Raw genomic sequence first — 17,129 nt, 5'->3', positions numbered from 1 at the left:
TCCGGGCATGTATCAATTATAAATCCAGGAACAATATCCGTCAAATTGAAAAAATAACCAGCAGGGTGGTTAAGGTGGGGGGGGGGGGGGGTGGAATCAGTACATATTATATATCCAGAGAGTCAAAAAAAATTTGAACGCTATGAAAATGTCATTATTACATCATATAAGCATGCTTCTGTGTGTGTGTGTGTGTGTGTGTGTGAGAGAGAGAGAGAGAGAGAGAGAGAATGAGTGGATAGGTAAAACGGAGGAGAGGGGCTAGTTTTGATGTTTTATTTTGTTGCTGTTGTTGCTTGTGTTTATTGCTGAACAATGTGGGCATGCTCTATTGGCACCAGGACATGTGGCAACACTTGTGGGCTGTCCCTAGCACATCCTTGGACTGTGCTGGCGGTAACACATTTCACTCTGTCCTTTGATGTACATGTTGATAAATCTAAACCTAAATCTGAAGGACTCACAGGTCTGAGTAATAGATTAGTGTCAACCTTGGAGCAACAGTCCTGATGCAGGGTTTTGAACCAAGAGATGGACAATTCCTTTGCTCTCATAGATGCTGCTCAATTGGCTGAATTCCTTCAGCAGATTGTCTGTTGATCCATATTCCTGAATATGTATCTGAATATGTGCCAGAGCTTCCTCTGTTAACCTAGGGCTGGTTAATGGTATAACATGCATAGTTGGGAAAAACAAACTCTTCTTAGGTTGACAGCTGCTTCCTGTGTGAACTCACAATGATCATACGTTCCTGATGTCGCAGGGGCAGGTGGAAAATAGAGGTGTACGGAGGAGGAAAACTGTCTGCAGTGCAAACTAGCAAGTTGGCAAGAAGCTTTGTGAGGGAATTAACTTTGGTTAGTAGGATGGGAGGAGCAAAAGTGATGAGAAATTAGTAACATTCGGTGGTTAATGAAATGCAGAAAGTTAATGCAGGTATGTCAAGCAATTATGAAGGCAAATGGCATGTTTGCTTTAGGTGAAAGGGGCTGTAGGACCAGAACAATGTAATCTTGCTAAAAAACTATACAATAATATGACAAGACCACATCTGCAGTAATTCATGTTGTTTTGGTGTCTGTGGCTGAGGAGGAATTTACTTGCTTTAGGTACAGTCCAAGGTATGGTTCCTGAGAGGAAGAGAATTACCTGTGGGAGAAATTGAATAGAATTGACCTGGAAGCATGAAGATTGCTCACACTGAAGCATGTAAAATACTTCGAGCAAGCTTGGTAAAGTATTTGAGAGGCTGTCTCCTTTCGCCGCAATCTAAAACAACTGTAAGGCATGATCAAGTTTATTGTCAATTCAATGTATACTGCCAAACAAAACAATGTTTCTTTGGACCAAAATGCACAACACAGTGCATATAACTCACACACAACACATGAAGTAATATTACTACACATAATAAGGTGCATTGACACACGTTTACAAAGTGAAGCAGTATTACACTATGTGGTGAGATCTGGGTAGTGGCAGGTAGTTCAGTCGTCTCAAGACCTGGGGGAGTGCTGTTTTCCATCCTAACGGATTTTGTCCTAATGCTTTGGTATCTCCTGCATGATGGTAAGGGGTCAAAATGGTTGTTGGACAGATGAGAGGGGGCATATGCAGCACTCCTGGTAAATATTTCTGATGGTTGTAAGAGAGACCCTGATGATCCTCTCAGCTGTCTTCGCAATCCTTTGTAAGGTTTTGCAGTCAGATGCCTTGCAATTCACATACCCAAAGGTGATGCAGTTGGTCAGGGCATTCTCAATGGTGCTCACCAGAACTTGTTCAGGAAGTGGAGATGCTGCTGTGCTTTCTTAACTAAAGGAGTGGTGTTGAGGACCAGGGAAGATAGGCTGGAATCTTCAGAATTTATTCTCTGAGATAATTGTGAGTTCTGTATTTGAGAGGGATTATCAAATTGACAAGTTTTGGATGCTAGGGAATGGAGGGAAATGAAGATCATGTGGGATGAGATAGAGATAAATTTTGATAACATGGAATGTTAAAGGTCTCATCCTGTGTTATTGTTAGTTTCTCTTTAATTTATATCTGTTGCATATCAGTCAATTCTACCTTGGCTGCACATTCTACATTCTAAGGTGACATGCTTTTCTTCATCAATCCCTTTTCTAAAGATTTATTATTAATTTGTTAACTTGATCACATTATTGATACTTCTATTCTTTTTATTTTTAATTGCTTATTTATGTATTTTATATGAGTGAATGGTCTTGTTTAAAACACTATTTTCAATTATTCACTTCAAGCTGACCATTATAACTTAACCTGGTTGTTTTATTAATTATTAAAATATTTTTCTTAAAATGTATCTTGATTATTTAAGTCCAAAGTTCACTGTTCAAAATGAATTTATTATCAAAGTACATATATGTCACTATATACTATATGGTGTCACCATATACTATACAGAGATTCACTTCCTGCAGGCATTCACAGTAGAACACAGAAATACAATAGAATCCATGAAAAATTACACACACACAAAGGCTGTACAAAGACAAAAAAAAACAAATGATAATAATAGCAATAACAATAGATAGGTAGAGAGATAAATGAAAAAGTAACACTGACAACATGAGTTGTAGAGTCCTTGAAAGTGAGTCCATAGCTGTGTCACTGATTGGTTCAGTGTGAAGTGAGTGAAGTTATCCACATTGGTTCAGGAGTCTGAAGGGTAATAAGTGATCCTGAACCTAGTGTTGTGGTACCTTAGGCTCCTGTACCTCCTTCCTGATGGCAGCAGTGAGGAAAGAGCGTGACCTGGGTGATGGGATTTTTGATGATGGATGGTGCTTTTTTATGTTTCTTTTTGACAGCAAGCAGCATCTCTCTTCCAGCTCTTCACTAAATTCCTGTGTGTGACCTCTGCACAATTGGGTGACCACTCCCCTCTCATTGTCTGGCATTCTATTTCCATACTTTTTCTGCTTATCTAACTGTTTAGGGCATGTTTTTGTCTTAACAGGGTATCTATTTATCTGAGTAGAGCAGTTTTCTGACTGGGTAGAGTATCATTCAAAGTTATTATCATTCTATTCATATGGGATAATAGGTTTCTATTTGTGCCTATTTACTCATCTGTATGTATGTATGTATGTATGTATGTATGTATTTATTTATTTATTTGAATTAAAATACCTATTTATATCTGAACTCATTGATTATTTATCTATCCGGATAAGGTATCTCTTTATCTGCCTGGGTGAAGCATGTTTTTATCCAATAGGATAATCTCTTTTTCCTTCCTGAGCAGAGCAACGCACTGTTAATCATGAGATTTGATTTTTTAAATCTCACTGGGTATCATAGCTTGATATCTGTGTACACTATTTCTTTATTTGTGTGGTATACCACTCTGTGGTTAGTGTATTCCTTATTGTATACTCAATTAACAATATTCTCCTCACACAGGTAATGGGATACTTTACTAGACAGTCAATGATACTGTATCAAGATAGATAAACTGCTATTTTATCTTCATTGTCCTCCACATCCTTTCTTCACCATTCCAATCCATCCCTCCATCTTCTGTCTGATCTGGTCAACCCACTGATGGTCCAACCTTAACATCTGCTCTAGACCTGCTTATTAGCTTCATTATCTGCATGTCTTCATCCCTTGACCCGCTTCTCCCCAACACTTCCTCCATATTCTTCCAGTGGAAGGAATCCTACTCAGAGTGACACTGTGGGCTTTGTGCATGGTAGTGTGCTGAAGCCAAAGTACTCTCTTTTGGTGGCTAAAGCAAATCTGGAAGACATATCTAACCACAGATTTGTGCCAATGGATATGTGAAAGCATCACTACCCTCTCCAGACAGAGATACCCAGGTGGATACTCTGAAAAAAGAAGTAGAGAGATGTTATACTTGGGCAAGTAAGGAGACATTTCATCTAGGTTTGTGAATTAATCCAATACCTACCCAGCTATATTAAGCAAGATATTCAGGGAGATACACCCATCAAAATAAATAAACAGATACCGTAAAGAGATAAATGGAGTGATGGTACAAGTTAAGTATAGGGTAGCCATGGCCTTTCGATAAAGAGGTGCTATCCAAGCAAACTGATGCTGTACCCACTTAGACATAGAAATATTGTCCCTCAACAGCTAAAGAGAAATAATACATTCAGAGACATAATCTGTGTATATCATCCATCTGAGCTTTTGTTGTTTATGTACTGTGCTTAACATCAACCTGTGTAGAATGTTTCTTTACATGTCTTTTACTATACATATTTATTGTAAGAGGTAGTAACTCGTTACTATTACCATTAACATTTGGACTTGGCATCCATTTGTGTAGATCTATTGACCTACCTGGGTGGATAATCTAATTATTTATGTGCAGAACATATCACTTTCTGGATATATCTATCTGCATGATGTATCTCTTTGTCTGAGCATACATTATCATTAACTAAGTGGAAAGTACCTCTCTATCTGTATGGATACAATTTCTTCCCAGCTATCTGAGTGTAGTTCCTTTACTACTGCCCATTGAAATATCTCCATTTATTTACCTACAGTATTTATTTAACGTCTGCCATCAGTATCTCTGCAGCAGTCTGACTATCCCAGGTTCTAGGACAAGGAAAGTCCAAACAATGTTGTTTCAAAGATATATCTTATGTCAATGATTGGCCTAGTTTGGTGAAGAGGGCACTCCAATATTTGGCCCAAGGCCTGTCCTTCATCTCCCACCATTGTGGGTACTGGAAATCAGGTGATGAATGAAAATAAAAAGAAAATTTACGATGTTGAAGTTTCTGAAGATAAACAAGAAAATATTATAGATGCAGATTAGACAGCATCTGTGGAAAGATTAACAATGTTAACATTTCAAGTTGTAAACTAAGAGTCTTCTGATGAAGGGACTTCAAGCAAAAACATTAATTCTGTTTCTTTGCTGAGCATTCCCAGTATTTTTATTTAAGTTAGATGATGGATGATGAAATCACAGAAAATCTGGGAATGGCCTTTCTTTATCTTTCACGGCCAATATATCTGTATCTATCTAGATCAGGGGTCCCCAACCTGGAGTCCATGGACCCCGTGGCTAATGGTATGGATACATGTGATAAAAAGGTTGGGAACCCCGTATGTAGATACATCCAATCACTACAAGGTATTGTATTGTGTTGTTTGTGTACATCCCCTCTTTGATAGTTTGAGTGCAGTATCCTTCAATTTCTCTAAGGATTGACTCTACTTGAGTTGTCTAGGTAAACTCTAACCTGGTGGCATGATCACTGATTCCTCTACCTTCCAGTGATTTCTCCCACCTCCCTCTTCTCTCCTTTTCCGTTCCTCATTCTGGTTCCCCTATTACCCCTTCTCTTCTCACCTGCCCATCACCTCCCTCTAGTGCCCCCATTCCTTACCTTTCTTCCATGGTCCACTATCTTCTCCTATCAGATAGCCCCTTATCACTTCCACTTTTCACCTCTCAGCTTCTTACTTCACCAACCCTCCTCAACCCACCCTCTTTCCCCTTCACCTGGTCTCACTCATCACCTGCCAACTTGTACTCCTCATCTTGCACCTTCTTATTCTAGTTTCCACACCCTGCTTCTTTTTCAGTCCTGACCAAGAGTCTCGGCATGAAATGTCGACTGTTTATATCCCTCCATAGATGCTGCCTGAGTTAGAACATAGAACATAGAACAATACAGCACAGTACAGGCTCTTCAGCCCACAATGTTGTGCCAACCCTTAAACACTGCCTCCCATATAACCCTCCACCTTAAATTCCTCCGTATACCTGTCTAGTAGTCTCTTAAATTTCACTAGTGTATCTGTCTCCACCACTGACTCAGGCAGCGCATTCCACGCACCAACCACTCTCTGAGTAAAAAACCTTCCCCTTGAACTTCCCTCCCCTTACCTTAAAGCCATGTCCTCTTGTATTGAGCAGTGGTGCCCTGGGGAAGAGGTGCTGGCTGTCCATTCTATCTATTCCTCTTAATATCTTGTACACCTCTATCATGTCTCCTTTCATTCTCCTTCTCTCCAAAGAGTAAAGCCCGAGCTCCCTTAATCTCTAATCATAATGCATACTCTCTAAGCCAGGCAGCATCCTGGTAAATCTCCTCTGTACCCTTTCCAATGCTTCCACATCCTTCCTATACTGGGGCGACCAGAACTGGACACAGTATTCCAAGTGTGGCCTAACTAGAGTTTTATAGAGCTGCATCATTACATTGCGTCTCTTAAACTCTATCCCTCGACTTATGAAAGCTAACACCCCATAAGATTTCTTAACTACCTTATCTACCTGTGAGGCAACTTTCAGGGATCTGTGGACACGTACCCCCAGATCCCTCTGCTCCTCCACACTCCCAAGTATCCTGCCAGTTCCTCCAGCATTTTGTGTGTGTTGCTCAAGTATTTGCCAAATCTCTTGGGTATATGAATGTGGAATCTCTATTCTGTTCCCGTCATTATTTAAATCTGACTGCAGTCACCCTTCACTTGCCCAATTGCTCTATCCTGTTATCTGATGGAGTGCAATGCCTCTCTTTATAAGACATAGGAGCAAAATTTGGCCATTAAGTCTATCTAGCCTATTTGGATTTTACAACTTTCTCTGCTGCTTACATTCCTATTTTTTTCTGTACAAGAGCTTCACCTTGTACTCAATGTTATATTTACTTTTCATTCTGTATTATTTACTTGTCTCTCTCTGAATAGCACATTCATAAGGAGTATACCTTAAAATGCTCAGCTTATCAAGGTTAGCTACCTTTCATTTGTAAATAGTAATACAGTAATATATATCTGATGAATATGATTTTTTTGAAGGTGGTTGCTTAAACGAGCAGAAAAGTGTCTGTGGATGTTAATCCGTATCAGTTTTCAGAAATTGCTTATCCCATGATGGAGGTTTAAACTATGGCTCATGGAATTGAAGGTCTATTATTGACCTCGTTCCAGCTTTATCCAAGAAATGGGAGACAAAAGGTAACTAACAGTTACTGAAAATGGCAAGGTGAAATAGGTACATCCCTTGATGATTTTTGTAGAGGTTATGTCTTTTCAAATTATTTTTATATGGTCTAGGTAGTAGGAAAGAAAGTTATGTATCCAAGTTTGCTAAAGACAGAAGGAAAGGCAATATGGAAACCAATGCATATTTGTGCATTAAATTACAAAGGTACATTACCAGCTTCAGCAAGTAAGTAAAATATGAGAAAAGGAGTTCAATATATAGGAACAAGAGACCTGCATGGGATAGAAGAGCAAAAAGTTAGAAGATGTGAAAACCTGAAGATAGGTAAGAGTCTATGTACATTCCACTGTTAAATGAGACTTGAACTAAGATAACATAGCCTCAAGATTCTGCGAAAAAGATTTAGGATGAAGATGAGGAGAAACTGCTTTTCCTAGAGAGTGGTGAATCAATGGATTTCTCTGCCTAGGGAAGCAGTAGAGGCTATCTCATTAGGTTGGTGGAGTTGAATCCACAGTCAGATCTGCCATGTTCTTAATGAATGATGGAGCAGGCTCGATGAGCCAGATGACCTACCCCTGATCCTGTTTCTTATGTAATATTACTTGTAGAGGTCCAGGGAAACAATCATTAAAACCAATATAGTACTGGCCTAGTTACAGCAGATGAAAATTTTTCATGCAATCACACACAATCTTGATTGAGCTGTACCCAAAGAACAATGTTTAACTAGAAATAATAACAACAACAATATTATTATTATTATTATTGGGAAATTACTTTGTTACATCAGCAGCATTTAAAAACACACTTAGCAATAGTAATAACTATATTAATAATATTAACTAATAATAAAGTGCAGAATAATAATAGACACAATAATAATTTACCAAAGTGCAATAATGTGCAATAATAATGTATGAAATAATAAAACAGAGACTATTGTATTATGATGTGTGCTCTCCTGTTGTACACAGATGCTATTGGTCTTGGTGGGAGGACAGAACAAGTTTGCCAGAGTAATGGCAGGACTCCTTCAGGTTAAGGAGAAGTGGTGCATAAAAGGCCTGCGATGCCTGGAACTTAAGTTAAGGGGTAATTCTTAGAGTGCCATGGGGGACTGACAAGTTGGATGGAATACTAATAAAGTGTCTTGGCCCTTAACGTCGGCTGTTTATTCCCATTCATAGATGCTGCCTGACCTGCTGAGCTCCAGCACCTTGTGTGTATTGGGATGGAATCTATTTCTTTTGATTGGGGATTTAGGATCGGGAAATCATTGTCTAAAAATTGGAGCATGGTGGTTCAGGGGAAAAGTTAGGGCAGAAACAGGAATTGGTGCAGGAGAATTGTTAATTGTAAACATGATGTTTCATAACCAACAGAATAAAAATATGTAAAAAAAAACAATTAATTATCAATTAATCTTTTATCTGGCTATGGTAGCAACACTTTATCCAGATCCTATATCTCCTTTCACAATAAGCAATCTGCTGGAGGAACTCAATGAGTCGAGCAACGTCCAGCATTAATTCCAGCATCTGTAATCACTTGTATCTCCTTATCCACCTAGATGCAATGTACATCCAAACATGGTGGCTGTGCAATTGTAACAGTGTTGTTTTAGCAGTTTTGATGTTGATTTGTTATTAATTTACAGCAATATTTAATATTTCAGTTTTAGAAAGTAGTATTTGTATATGCCAGAGACATTCAGAATAGACAAATAGTGATGTCAATCAGGATGCAATCAATGCTAATTTGATATGAAGTGGCCCTCACTAATTTTGAGCTGTATTTATATATGCTGATTTGCATTCTACGAGTGAGCAGAAGCAGATAGTGCTGCTAGGAGAGAAAAGGTACAGGCAGAGAAGATTCAAAGATAATTATGGGTCTATGTAAATATGATAATTATTGTTACTTGTAAAGGTGAAGGGTGCACATGGGAAGGTGCAGGATGTTCTAAGTTTTACTCAGCTGGGTGCTGGTGATCCATTCAGAGGCCACCTACAAAACGGCTGTCATTTGAGCTCCAGCAGAGAATGTTTGACATATGTGAGACATCCATGCCTGGTTGCCAAAAATTGGAGGAATTGGTGTCAATCGTCAGCAACACACAAAATTCTGGAGGAACTCAGCAAGTCAGGTAGAGTCTATGGAGGGGGGATAAACAGTCAATATTCCAGGCCAATACCCTTCATCAGGACTGGAAAGGAAGGGAAAAGAAGCCAGAATAAGAAAGTGGGAGAAGGAGTACAAGTTGAAAGGTGAAGCCAGGTGAGGGGAAAGGTAGGTGGGGGAAGGGGTGAAGTGAGAAGCTGGGAAGTGATAGATTGAAGAGGTAAAGGGTTGAAGATGAAGGAATCTGATAGAGTGCACCGAGGAGCACCAGAGGGAGGTGATGAGCAGGTGAGGAGAAAGAAAGGAGTAAGAGGGGAGCCAGAATTAGAATCAGGTTTAATATCACTGCTGTATGTTGTGTATTTGTTGTTTTGCAGCAGCTGTACATTGCAGTACATGGTATAAAAACTATAAATTACAATAAGAAATATATGAAAACAATTAAATAAGTAATGCAAAAAATAGTTCATGGGTTCTTTGCCATTCAAAAATCTGATGGTGAGTGGAAGAAGCTGTTCCTGAAACATTGAGTGTGCGTCTTCAGGCTCCTGTCCCACCTCCTTAATGTTAGCAATGAGAAGAGGGCATGGCCTGGGTGATCAGAGTCCTTAATGATGGATGAGATCTTTTTGAGACGTTGCTTTTTGAATGCTGGGGAGGCTAGTTGCCATCATGGAGCTGGCTGAGTTTACAACTTTCTGCAGCTTTTTCTGCAATGACTGCAGCAGTGAGAGATTGAAGATGTCCTTGAACTCCCATCAGTTGGTTGGCACCAGTTTTCAGTGCCCTACTAGGTACACCATAAGGGCCTGGTGCCTTGCGAGGGTTCATCCTCTTGAAAGATGTTCTGCTGTCGGCCTCCAATACAGAGATCACAGGGTCACCAGATGCTGCAGTGATTCCCACAGTTTTATTCTCCCTTTTATAATGTGCATAAAAGGCATTGAGCTCATCTGGGAGTGAAGCATCACTGCCATTCATGGTGTTAAGTTTCGCCTTATAGGTAGGAATGGCTTGCAAATCTGGCCAGAATGGATAATTAAAAAAGAGAGCAAGAGAGGGGGAAGAAACAAGGTTTTTAGGATGCATTGTTGGTGGCAGTTTAATGTGAATGCAAGAGCTCAAAGTGTCTAAAATATCAGGTAGTGCACCATTTCAGTACCTTATTGTGGTGAGCAGTATTCAGAGGCTGTGTTGGCAGCAGAGTATGTAGAAAGCAGATCTAAGAGGATACTGTCAAATCTGAGGAATGTTTTATAATGATGAAAGGTTAACTAGTCTGGCACAGAGGAAGCTCAGATTTATTTGAAATGTGTAAAATCATAAAAGATTCAGGGAGAGTGAAAATGATTTTTGTTTCTGTGCTGAGATATGTTCCATGTCTACAAAAACTTCCTCTTCCTACATGAACAATATCCAGAGTATTATGGTTACTCATGTGTGGTTTCCAGAATTATAGTCATCTCAATCAGCAAGTAATATAGATTTGGAAATATGTTTTCAAATCCTTCTGTGGAAGTTTCACTTCAATTCAAAACATTTCATTCTTCTAAATTTAATTTAATAAATATTCTTGTAAAATCCTAGCCAGTCCACTGATGTTCTTTGGAGAACTAAGTTTATAATGTTATATGTGAATCCAGCATGGTTTTCTCTTATCTGCCCTCTGACATGGACAAGCAAGCCATTCAATTCAAGGGCAGTTAGAGATGGGCAACAAAGTTGCCTGGAATGCCCCTGTCCTGTGAGTAAAAATATCATAGATACTTTATCTAGTTTATCTATCTGACTTCTATCTATCTATCAGCTGTGTGTCTTAATCTGGATGAGTATTTTATTATATTATATGCATCCTTCATTTATTTGTGAATCTGGTTAGAGTTTCTATTTTCTATATGGATATTTATCTATCAGGATTTCATATCTAATTATTTATCAGAGTACTCTGTCCATTTAAATTACTGGATAGAATATTACTATTTCATTATGCAGCTGGAGGTTATCTATTTGCTTTCGACATCTATGGATCTCTCAGGATATGTTACATATTTTCTGTAAGAATACTCTATTTAACAAACTGGGATGTGATATCCATCAATCTGTATACTGTATCCATTCAGTTATCATGGTTTTGTTTCTGTTCTTCTGTGTGGAAATGTTATTTATTGATCCACTGGTAAAATGTCTATTTATCTAGCAGTGTACTCGCTCAATTTATAAATCAGGATATTCCATTGATTAGATTATCTGGGTGCATTATCTAGATCCATCACATTATTGTTTCTATTGGTCTGTCATGTTACTTATACAATTTCCCTCCTGGCTATTCATTCTACTTAGACATTGATTCAGGAGCTTGATGGTTGAGGGGGTAATATCCATTCCAGAGTAGATAACTTCACTCACCCCAACACTGAACTGATTCCACAACCTATGGACTCACTTTGAAGGACTCTACAACTAATGTTCTTAATATTGATTAATTATTATAATTATTTTTTGTATTTGCATAACTTATTGTCTATTGATTGATTCAGATTGCTAGTGTTTCATTGTATTTACTGTGAATGCCTACAAGAAAATTAATCTCTTTCTTTTCTTTTTACAATATTTTTATTCAGAAGAAAAAGAACAAGATTTACAGAGTGCAACACATAGATTCATCTCAACATAACTTGTGTAAATTCATATATTGTAATAAAATTGATCAAAATGTTATAGCATATCACATAAAGGTATACCACTCTGTAATCAAAAATTTAAAGATAAGTCATACATAATTAAAAAAATATATACAAAAAAAGTCAATCTCAAAAAAAATTAATCTCAAGGTAGTATATAGTGACATATACTTCATGCACGTTGATCACAAATTTATCTTGAACTTTGAATAAAATCAGTTTTTCTATGTAGGTGTTTTAACTCTATATGTCGCATCTATTTATTAAGACAATCTTTTATTTTACTTACTTTGTAACGTAGCTAATGCCTTTCTGTGGAGAGTACCTTTCTCCGGGTGCAATATATTTGTGTTTGTTTTCATACTGCATGTAATTAGCCAACAGAAGGCTAAATCTATTTATCTGTTTGAATTTTATTTGGTGTCCAGTTATTTGATTTACATTATAAAAAAGACAATATCCAGATGATGGCTAGATAAATGAATGAATCTATCTACCAACATTTTGTGTCTGTGCATCACCTTGGATCCATTTCTAAGTGCCGTGCCCATTTGTTTGGATGGACATTGCATTCTGTACTTTTTGTACAGAAACTTTATCTAGCTATCCTCTGGATATTGTCTTTCTTATAATCTAGATCCTAACTAGCAATCTGAATGTTATATTTTATTTTCAGGGATTGCACCTGTTCTGCTTGATGTGGTGTACACATTTGAGTGAATTTGTCTATCAGCAAACTCTATATACCTGTGTATAATTGATGATACACACACACACACACACACACACGCACGCACGCACGCACGCACGCGCGCGCGCACACACACACACACACACACACACACACACACACACACACAACATCCTCACACTCATATAACCATATAACCATATAACAATCACAGCACGGAAACAGGCCATTCCGGCCCTCCTAGTCCGTGCCGAAACTCTTAATCTCACCTAGTCCCACCTACCCGCACTCAGCCCATAACCCTCCACTCCTTTCCTATCCATATACCTATCCAATTTTACCTTAAATGACACAACTGATCTGGCCTCTACTACTTCTACAGGAAGCTCATTCCACACAGCTATCACTCTCTGAGTAAAGAAATACCCCCTCGTGTTTCCCTTAAACTTTTGCCCCCTAACTCTCAAATCATGTCCTCTCGTTTGAATCTCCCCTACTCTCAATGGAAACAGCCTATTCACGTCAACTCTATCTATCCCTCTCAACATTTTAAATACCTCGATCAAATCCCCCCTCAACCTTCTACGCTCCAATGAATAGAGACCTAACTTGTTCAACCTTTCTCTGTAACTTAAGTGCTGAAACCCTGGTAACATCCTAGTAAATCGTCTCTGCACTCTCTCTAATTTATTGATATCTTTCCTATAATTCGGTGACCAGAACTGTACACAATATTCCAAATTTGGCCTTACCAATGCCTTGTACAATTTTAACATTACATCCCTACTTCTGTACTCAATGCTCTGATTTATAAAGGCCAGCGTTCCAAAAGCCTTCTTCACCACCCTATCTACATGAGACTCCACCTTCAGGGAACTATGCACTGTTATTCCTAGATCTCTCTGTTCCACTGCATTCCTCAATGCCCTACCATTTACCCTGTATGTTCTATTTGGATTATTCCTGCCAAAATGTAGAACCTCACACTTCTCAGCATTAAACTCCATCTGCCAACGTTCAGCCCATTCTTCTAACCGGCATAAATCTCCCTGCAAGCTTTGAAAACCCACCTCATTATCCACAACACCTCCTACCTTAGTATCATCAGCATACTTACTAATCCAATTTACCACCCCATCATCCAGATCATTTATGTATATTACAAACAACATTGGGCCCAAAACAGATCCCTGAGGCACCCCGCTAGTCACCGGCCTCCATCCCGATAAACAATTATCCACCACTACTCTCTGGCATCTCCCATCTAGCCACTGTTGAATCCATTTTATTACTCCAGCACTAATACCTAACGACTGAACCTTCTTAACTAACCTTCCATGTGGAACTTTGTCAAAGGCCTTGCTGAAGTCCATATAGACTACATCCACTGCCTTACCCTCGTCAACATTCCTCGTAACTACTTCAAAAAATTCAATAAGGTTTGTCAAACATGACCTTCCACGCACAAATCCATGCTGGCTACTCCTAATCAGATCCTGTCTATCCAGATAATTATAAATACTATCTCTAAGAATACTTTCCATTAATTTACCCACCACTGATGTCAAACTGACAGGTCTATAATTGCCAGGCTTACTTCTAGAACCCTTTTTAAACAATGGAACCACATGAGCAATACGCCAATCCTCCGGCACAATCCCTGTTTCTAATGACATCTGAAAGATCTCCGTCAGAGCTCCTGCTATCTCTACACAAACTTCCCTCAAGGTCCTGGGGAATATCCGGTCAGGACCCGGAGATTTATCCACTTTTAAATTTCTTAAAAGCGCCAGTACTTCCACCTCTTTAATTGTCATAGGTTCCATAACTTCCTTACTTGTTTCCCACACCTTACACCATTCGATATCCTTCTCCTTAGTGAATACCGAAGAGAAGAAATCGTTCAAAATCTCTCCCATCTCCCTCGGCTCCACACATAGCTGACCACCCTGATTTTCTAAGGGACCAATTTTATCCCTCACTATATATATACATATATATATAGTTACTGTATCTGTGGTGTACTGGACATAGAGTCTATCATAATATTGATTGTCTACTTTCCTCATCCTTACAAATGTCTTCAATGAATTGATCAACCCACCTGAAATGGTATCTATTTCTCCAAAAGGTTATTTTTTTGGTGTGTTTGGATGATTTATTCTTGATTGGTCAGGGCATGAAGGGATATGGGGAGAAGGCAGGAGACTGGGGCTGAGAGGAAAATTGGATCAGCAGTGATGAAATGGCAGAGTACACTCAATGGACCAATGGCCTAATTGTGCACATATAACTTATGTTCTTATGGTCTTTAGCTATATAGTGCCCCTACAAAATAAACTGCTGGATGACAAATGTCTTCCCTAACTGTATAAGGCATTTTAATATTCATTCCTCAGCACACAATATTTATCTCTTTTGATTCATTTCCCACTTTACCTGCTTAGGTTAACCCATTTGAGTATTGAGTCTGAAAACAGAAAATGCTGTCAACTTTCAGCGAGAATTTGTGGAACTAGAAACAGTTTAACGTTTCAAGTCGAGCAGACAGTTTATCAATGTTCCGACCATCGGTCCCAAAGCTGAAACATTGACGGTGTTTGCCATAAATATTGCCTCTCCTGATGAGTATTTCCTGTATTTCTCTATTTTTATTTCAGATTTCCCGCGTTTGTAGTTTTTTTTTCTATTTTCTTCCTGACGTTTGTGTAGCTTTGCCGATAAAGTATTGTTCAGTGTCGTTTTTATCTATTTGGTTGTATCTATTAGTTTGAGTGTTAAATGTGTTTTATCTGGCAGCAGACGTCGTTCAGTTTCAGAAAGTCGAGGGTTGAGATTATACTTATCCATCAGTAAGCATCACTAACGCTGACAATCGTGTGTGTGTGTGTGTGTGTGTGTGTGTGTGTGTGTGTGTGTGTGTGTGTGTGTGTGTGTGTGTGTGTGTGTGAGAGTGTGTGTGTGTGTGTGTCTATGTTTGTGTGTGTGCGTGTGTGTGTGTGTGTGTGTGTGTGTGAGTGTGGGTGTGTATGTGTGTGATCTAACCGTCAGGCTCGCCGCACTTCACGCCGGTAGCATATTGCACGATGTTCCTCGCTGACTGTGACACACACTTCTGAGACGCCTCAGATCATGAAATGCGCTCCCCAAATGTTTTTCAATGTCCATTCTCTATCTGGACGTCGTATAATTCCATTCTGTATACCCATCTGGATATTAATTATTGATTACTATTTCTGAGTACCTATTTGTAATAAAATAGCCTCATGCTGTCATTAGTTTTTTTTTAATCTTTCTAACTTGCTGTCAGCAGCACGACTGTTTTGTGTGAAACATCACGACATTCGCTGATTACTTATTTATTAGCTCAGGTCGTTAGACTCGCATTTATCGCCACTTGTCACGATTTCGGGGCATTCCAAGGAACCGAGCAGTTAAGTAAGCATTTCTGCCGAAGATGTAATTCTTCGGGCTATGAATTGTGTCCAGACTCACGGGATTCAGCGGCGTCCCTCCAGCATTTTGTGTGTGTTACTGTGAATTTTGTCTTTTTGTATGCAACTTCTATGATTTCTGGGAATCAAGCATAATTTCTGCGGATGTGCAGTAGTTGTCTATCTGCAGAGTTTCTGTCAGGTTGGTCTTTATGTATCCGACTGCAGTAAAAGGGTGCAGTATATAGAGACAGACACTTACGTTGCGGGTCTGACGGATAGTATGTGTGCTTGTGTATCTGTAGGTAAGTGATTGTTACCTCTTTAATAGACCTTTAATAATCCAGGGAGCATGAGCGTCATCTCTGTGTCCTGATGTGGCAGTTTTCACCAGCGCGGCAGCGGAACTGAAGCCACTCCGGTGCGGCTGTCTGTCTCTGCAGCCGTCACGACGATCAGTGAGGCACTGACACCGCTTCCCGCTGTGTTCACATCCGCAGGCGATTCGGAACGAAATGCGCCGCTTGTCAGCAGGGGATCCCCCCCACCCAAGTGGTCCGGAGGGCTCAGGACTTTGTCTATCACCTGCAGTGTTTCGCCTGCATCGTGTGCAAGCGGCAACTGGCTACGGGCGATGAATTTTACCTCATGGAGGACAGTAGACTGGTGTGTAAGGGAGACTACGAGGCAGCCAAGCAACGAGGTCAGTGAACCAACTCAACGTATAAAACGTACTAGACCATCATATCGGTGTATAACTTCCAAACACTTATGTAATATGGGCGTTTAATTAATTGGTGAAATTATTAGATCCACCCTCCACCGGGAGTAACTAGTAATCAATCATAGCTTCAGATGCTATGAAAGTCAGGAAAACTTGGTCTAACTCTCAGCGTATGGCGACCGTTAGTCCTTATACCCCATATATATATATAAATTAGAAATAAAATCATGCAGATGCTAGGCATCTGAAATAAAATCAGAGATGCTGAAAACACTCATCGGTGGACAGGGAAACCAAGTGAGCCTTTCACGTCCGAGTCTCTTCGAGTGGATCTCTGTTTTCATTTTCATTGTAACCTCCTCCGCACCCTCACCTCACTGGTCTGGTTTTCGCCTCTTCTTTTTGCTGGGGCACTATCTACGCGCCGTCAGGGTTGACACGGAGCCTGAGTGTACCTTATCTCTAATTCCGTGACGTGAATGATAGTGCAATATGCAAAATAAAT

General features: G+C 39.4%; 1 protein-coding gene across 3 annotated transcripts in view; it reads left to right on the top strand.

Annotated features, from left to right (window-relative positions):
• lhx3 (LIM homeobox 3) overlaps positions 1-17,129 on the top strand; it is a 65,732-nt gene that overhangs the window by 24,692 nt on the left and 23,911 nt on the right. For all 3 annotated transcript variants that reach the window (XM_073052856.1, XM_073052858.1, XM_073052857.1), the window contains exon 3: positions 16,401-16,603. In XM_073052856.1, coding sequence (XP_072908957.1) covers positions 16,401-16,603 — 203 coding nt within the window. The remainder of the gene's footprint in view (positions 1-16,400; positions 16,604-17,129) is intronic.

The sequence above is a fragment of the Hemitrygon akajei genome, chromosome 7 (genome assembly GCF_048418815.1).
Source record: "Hemitrygon akajei chromosome 7, sHemAka1.3, whole genome shotgun sequence".
NCBI lineage: Eukaryota > Metazoa > Chordata > Chondrichthyes > Myliobatiformes > Dasyatidae > Hemitrygon > Hemitrygon akajei.
This window is presented reverse-complemented; position numbering and strand designations above follow the sequence as displayed.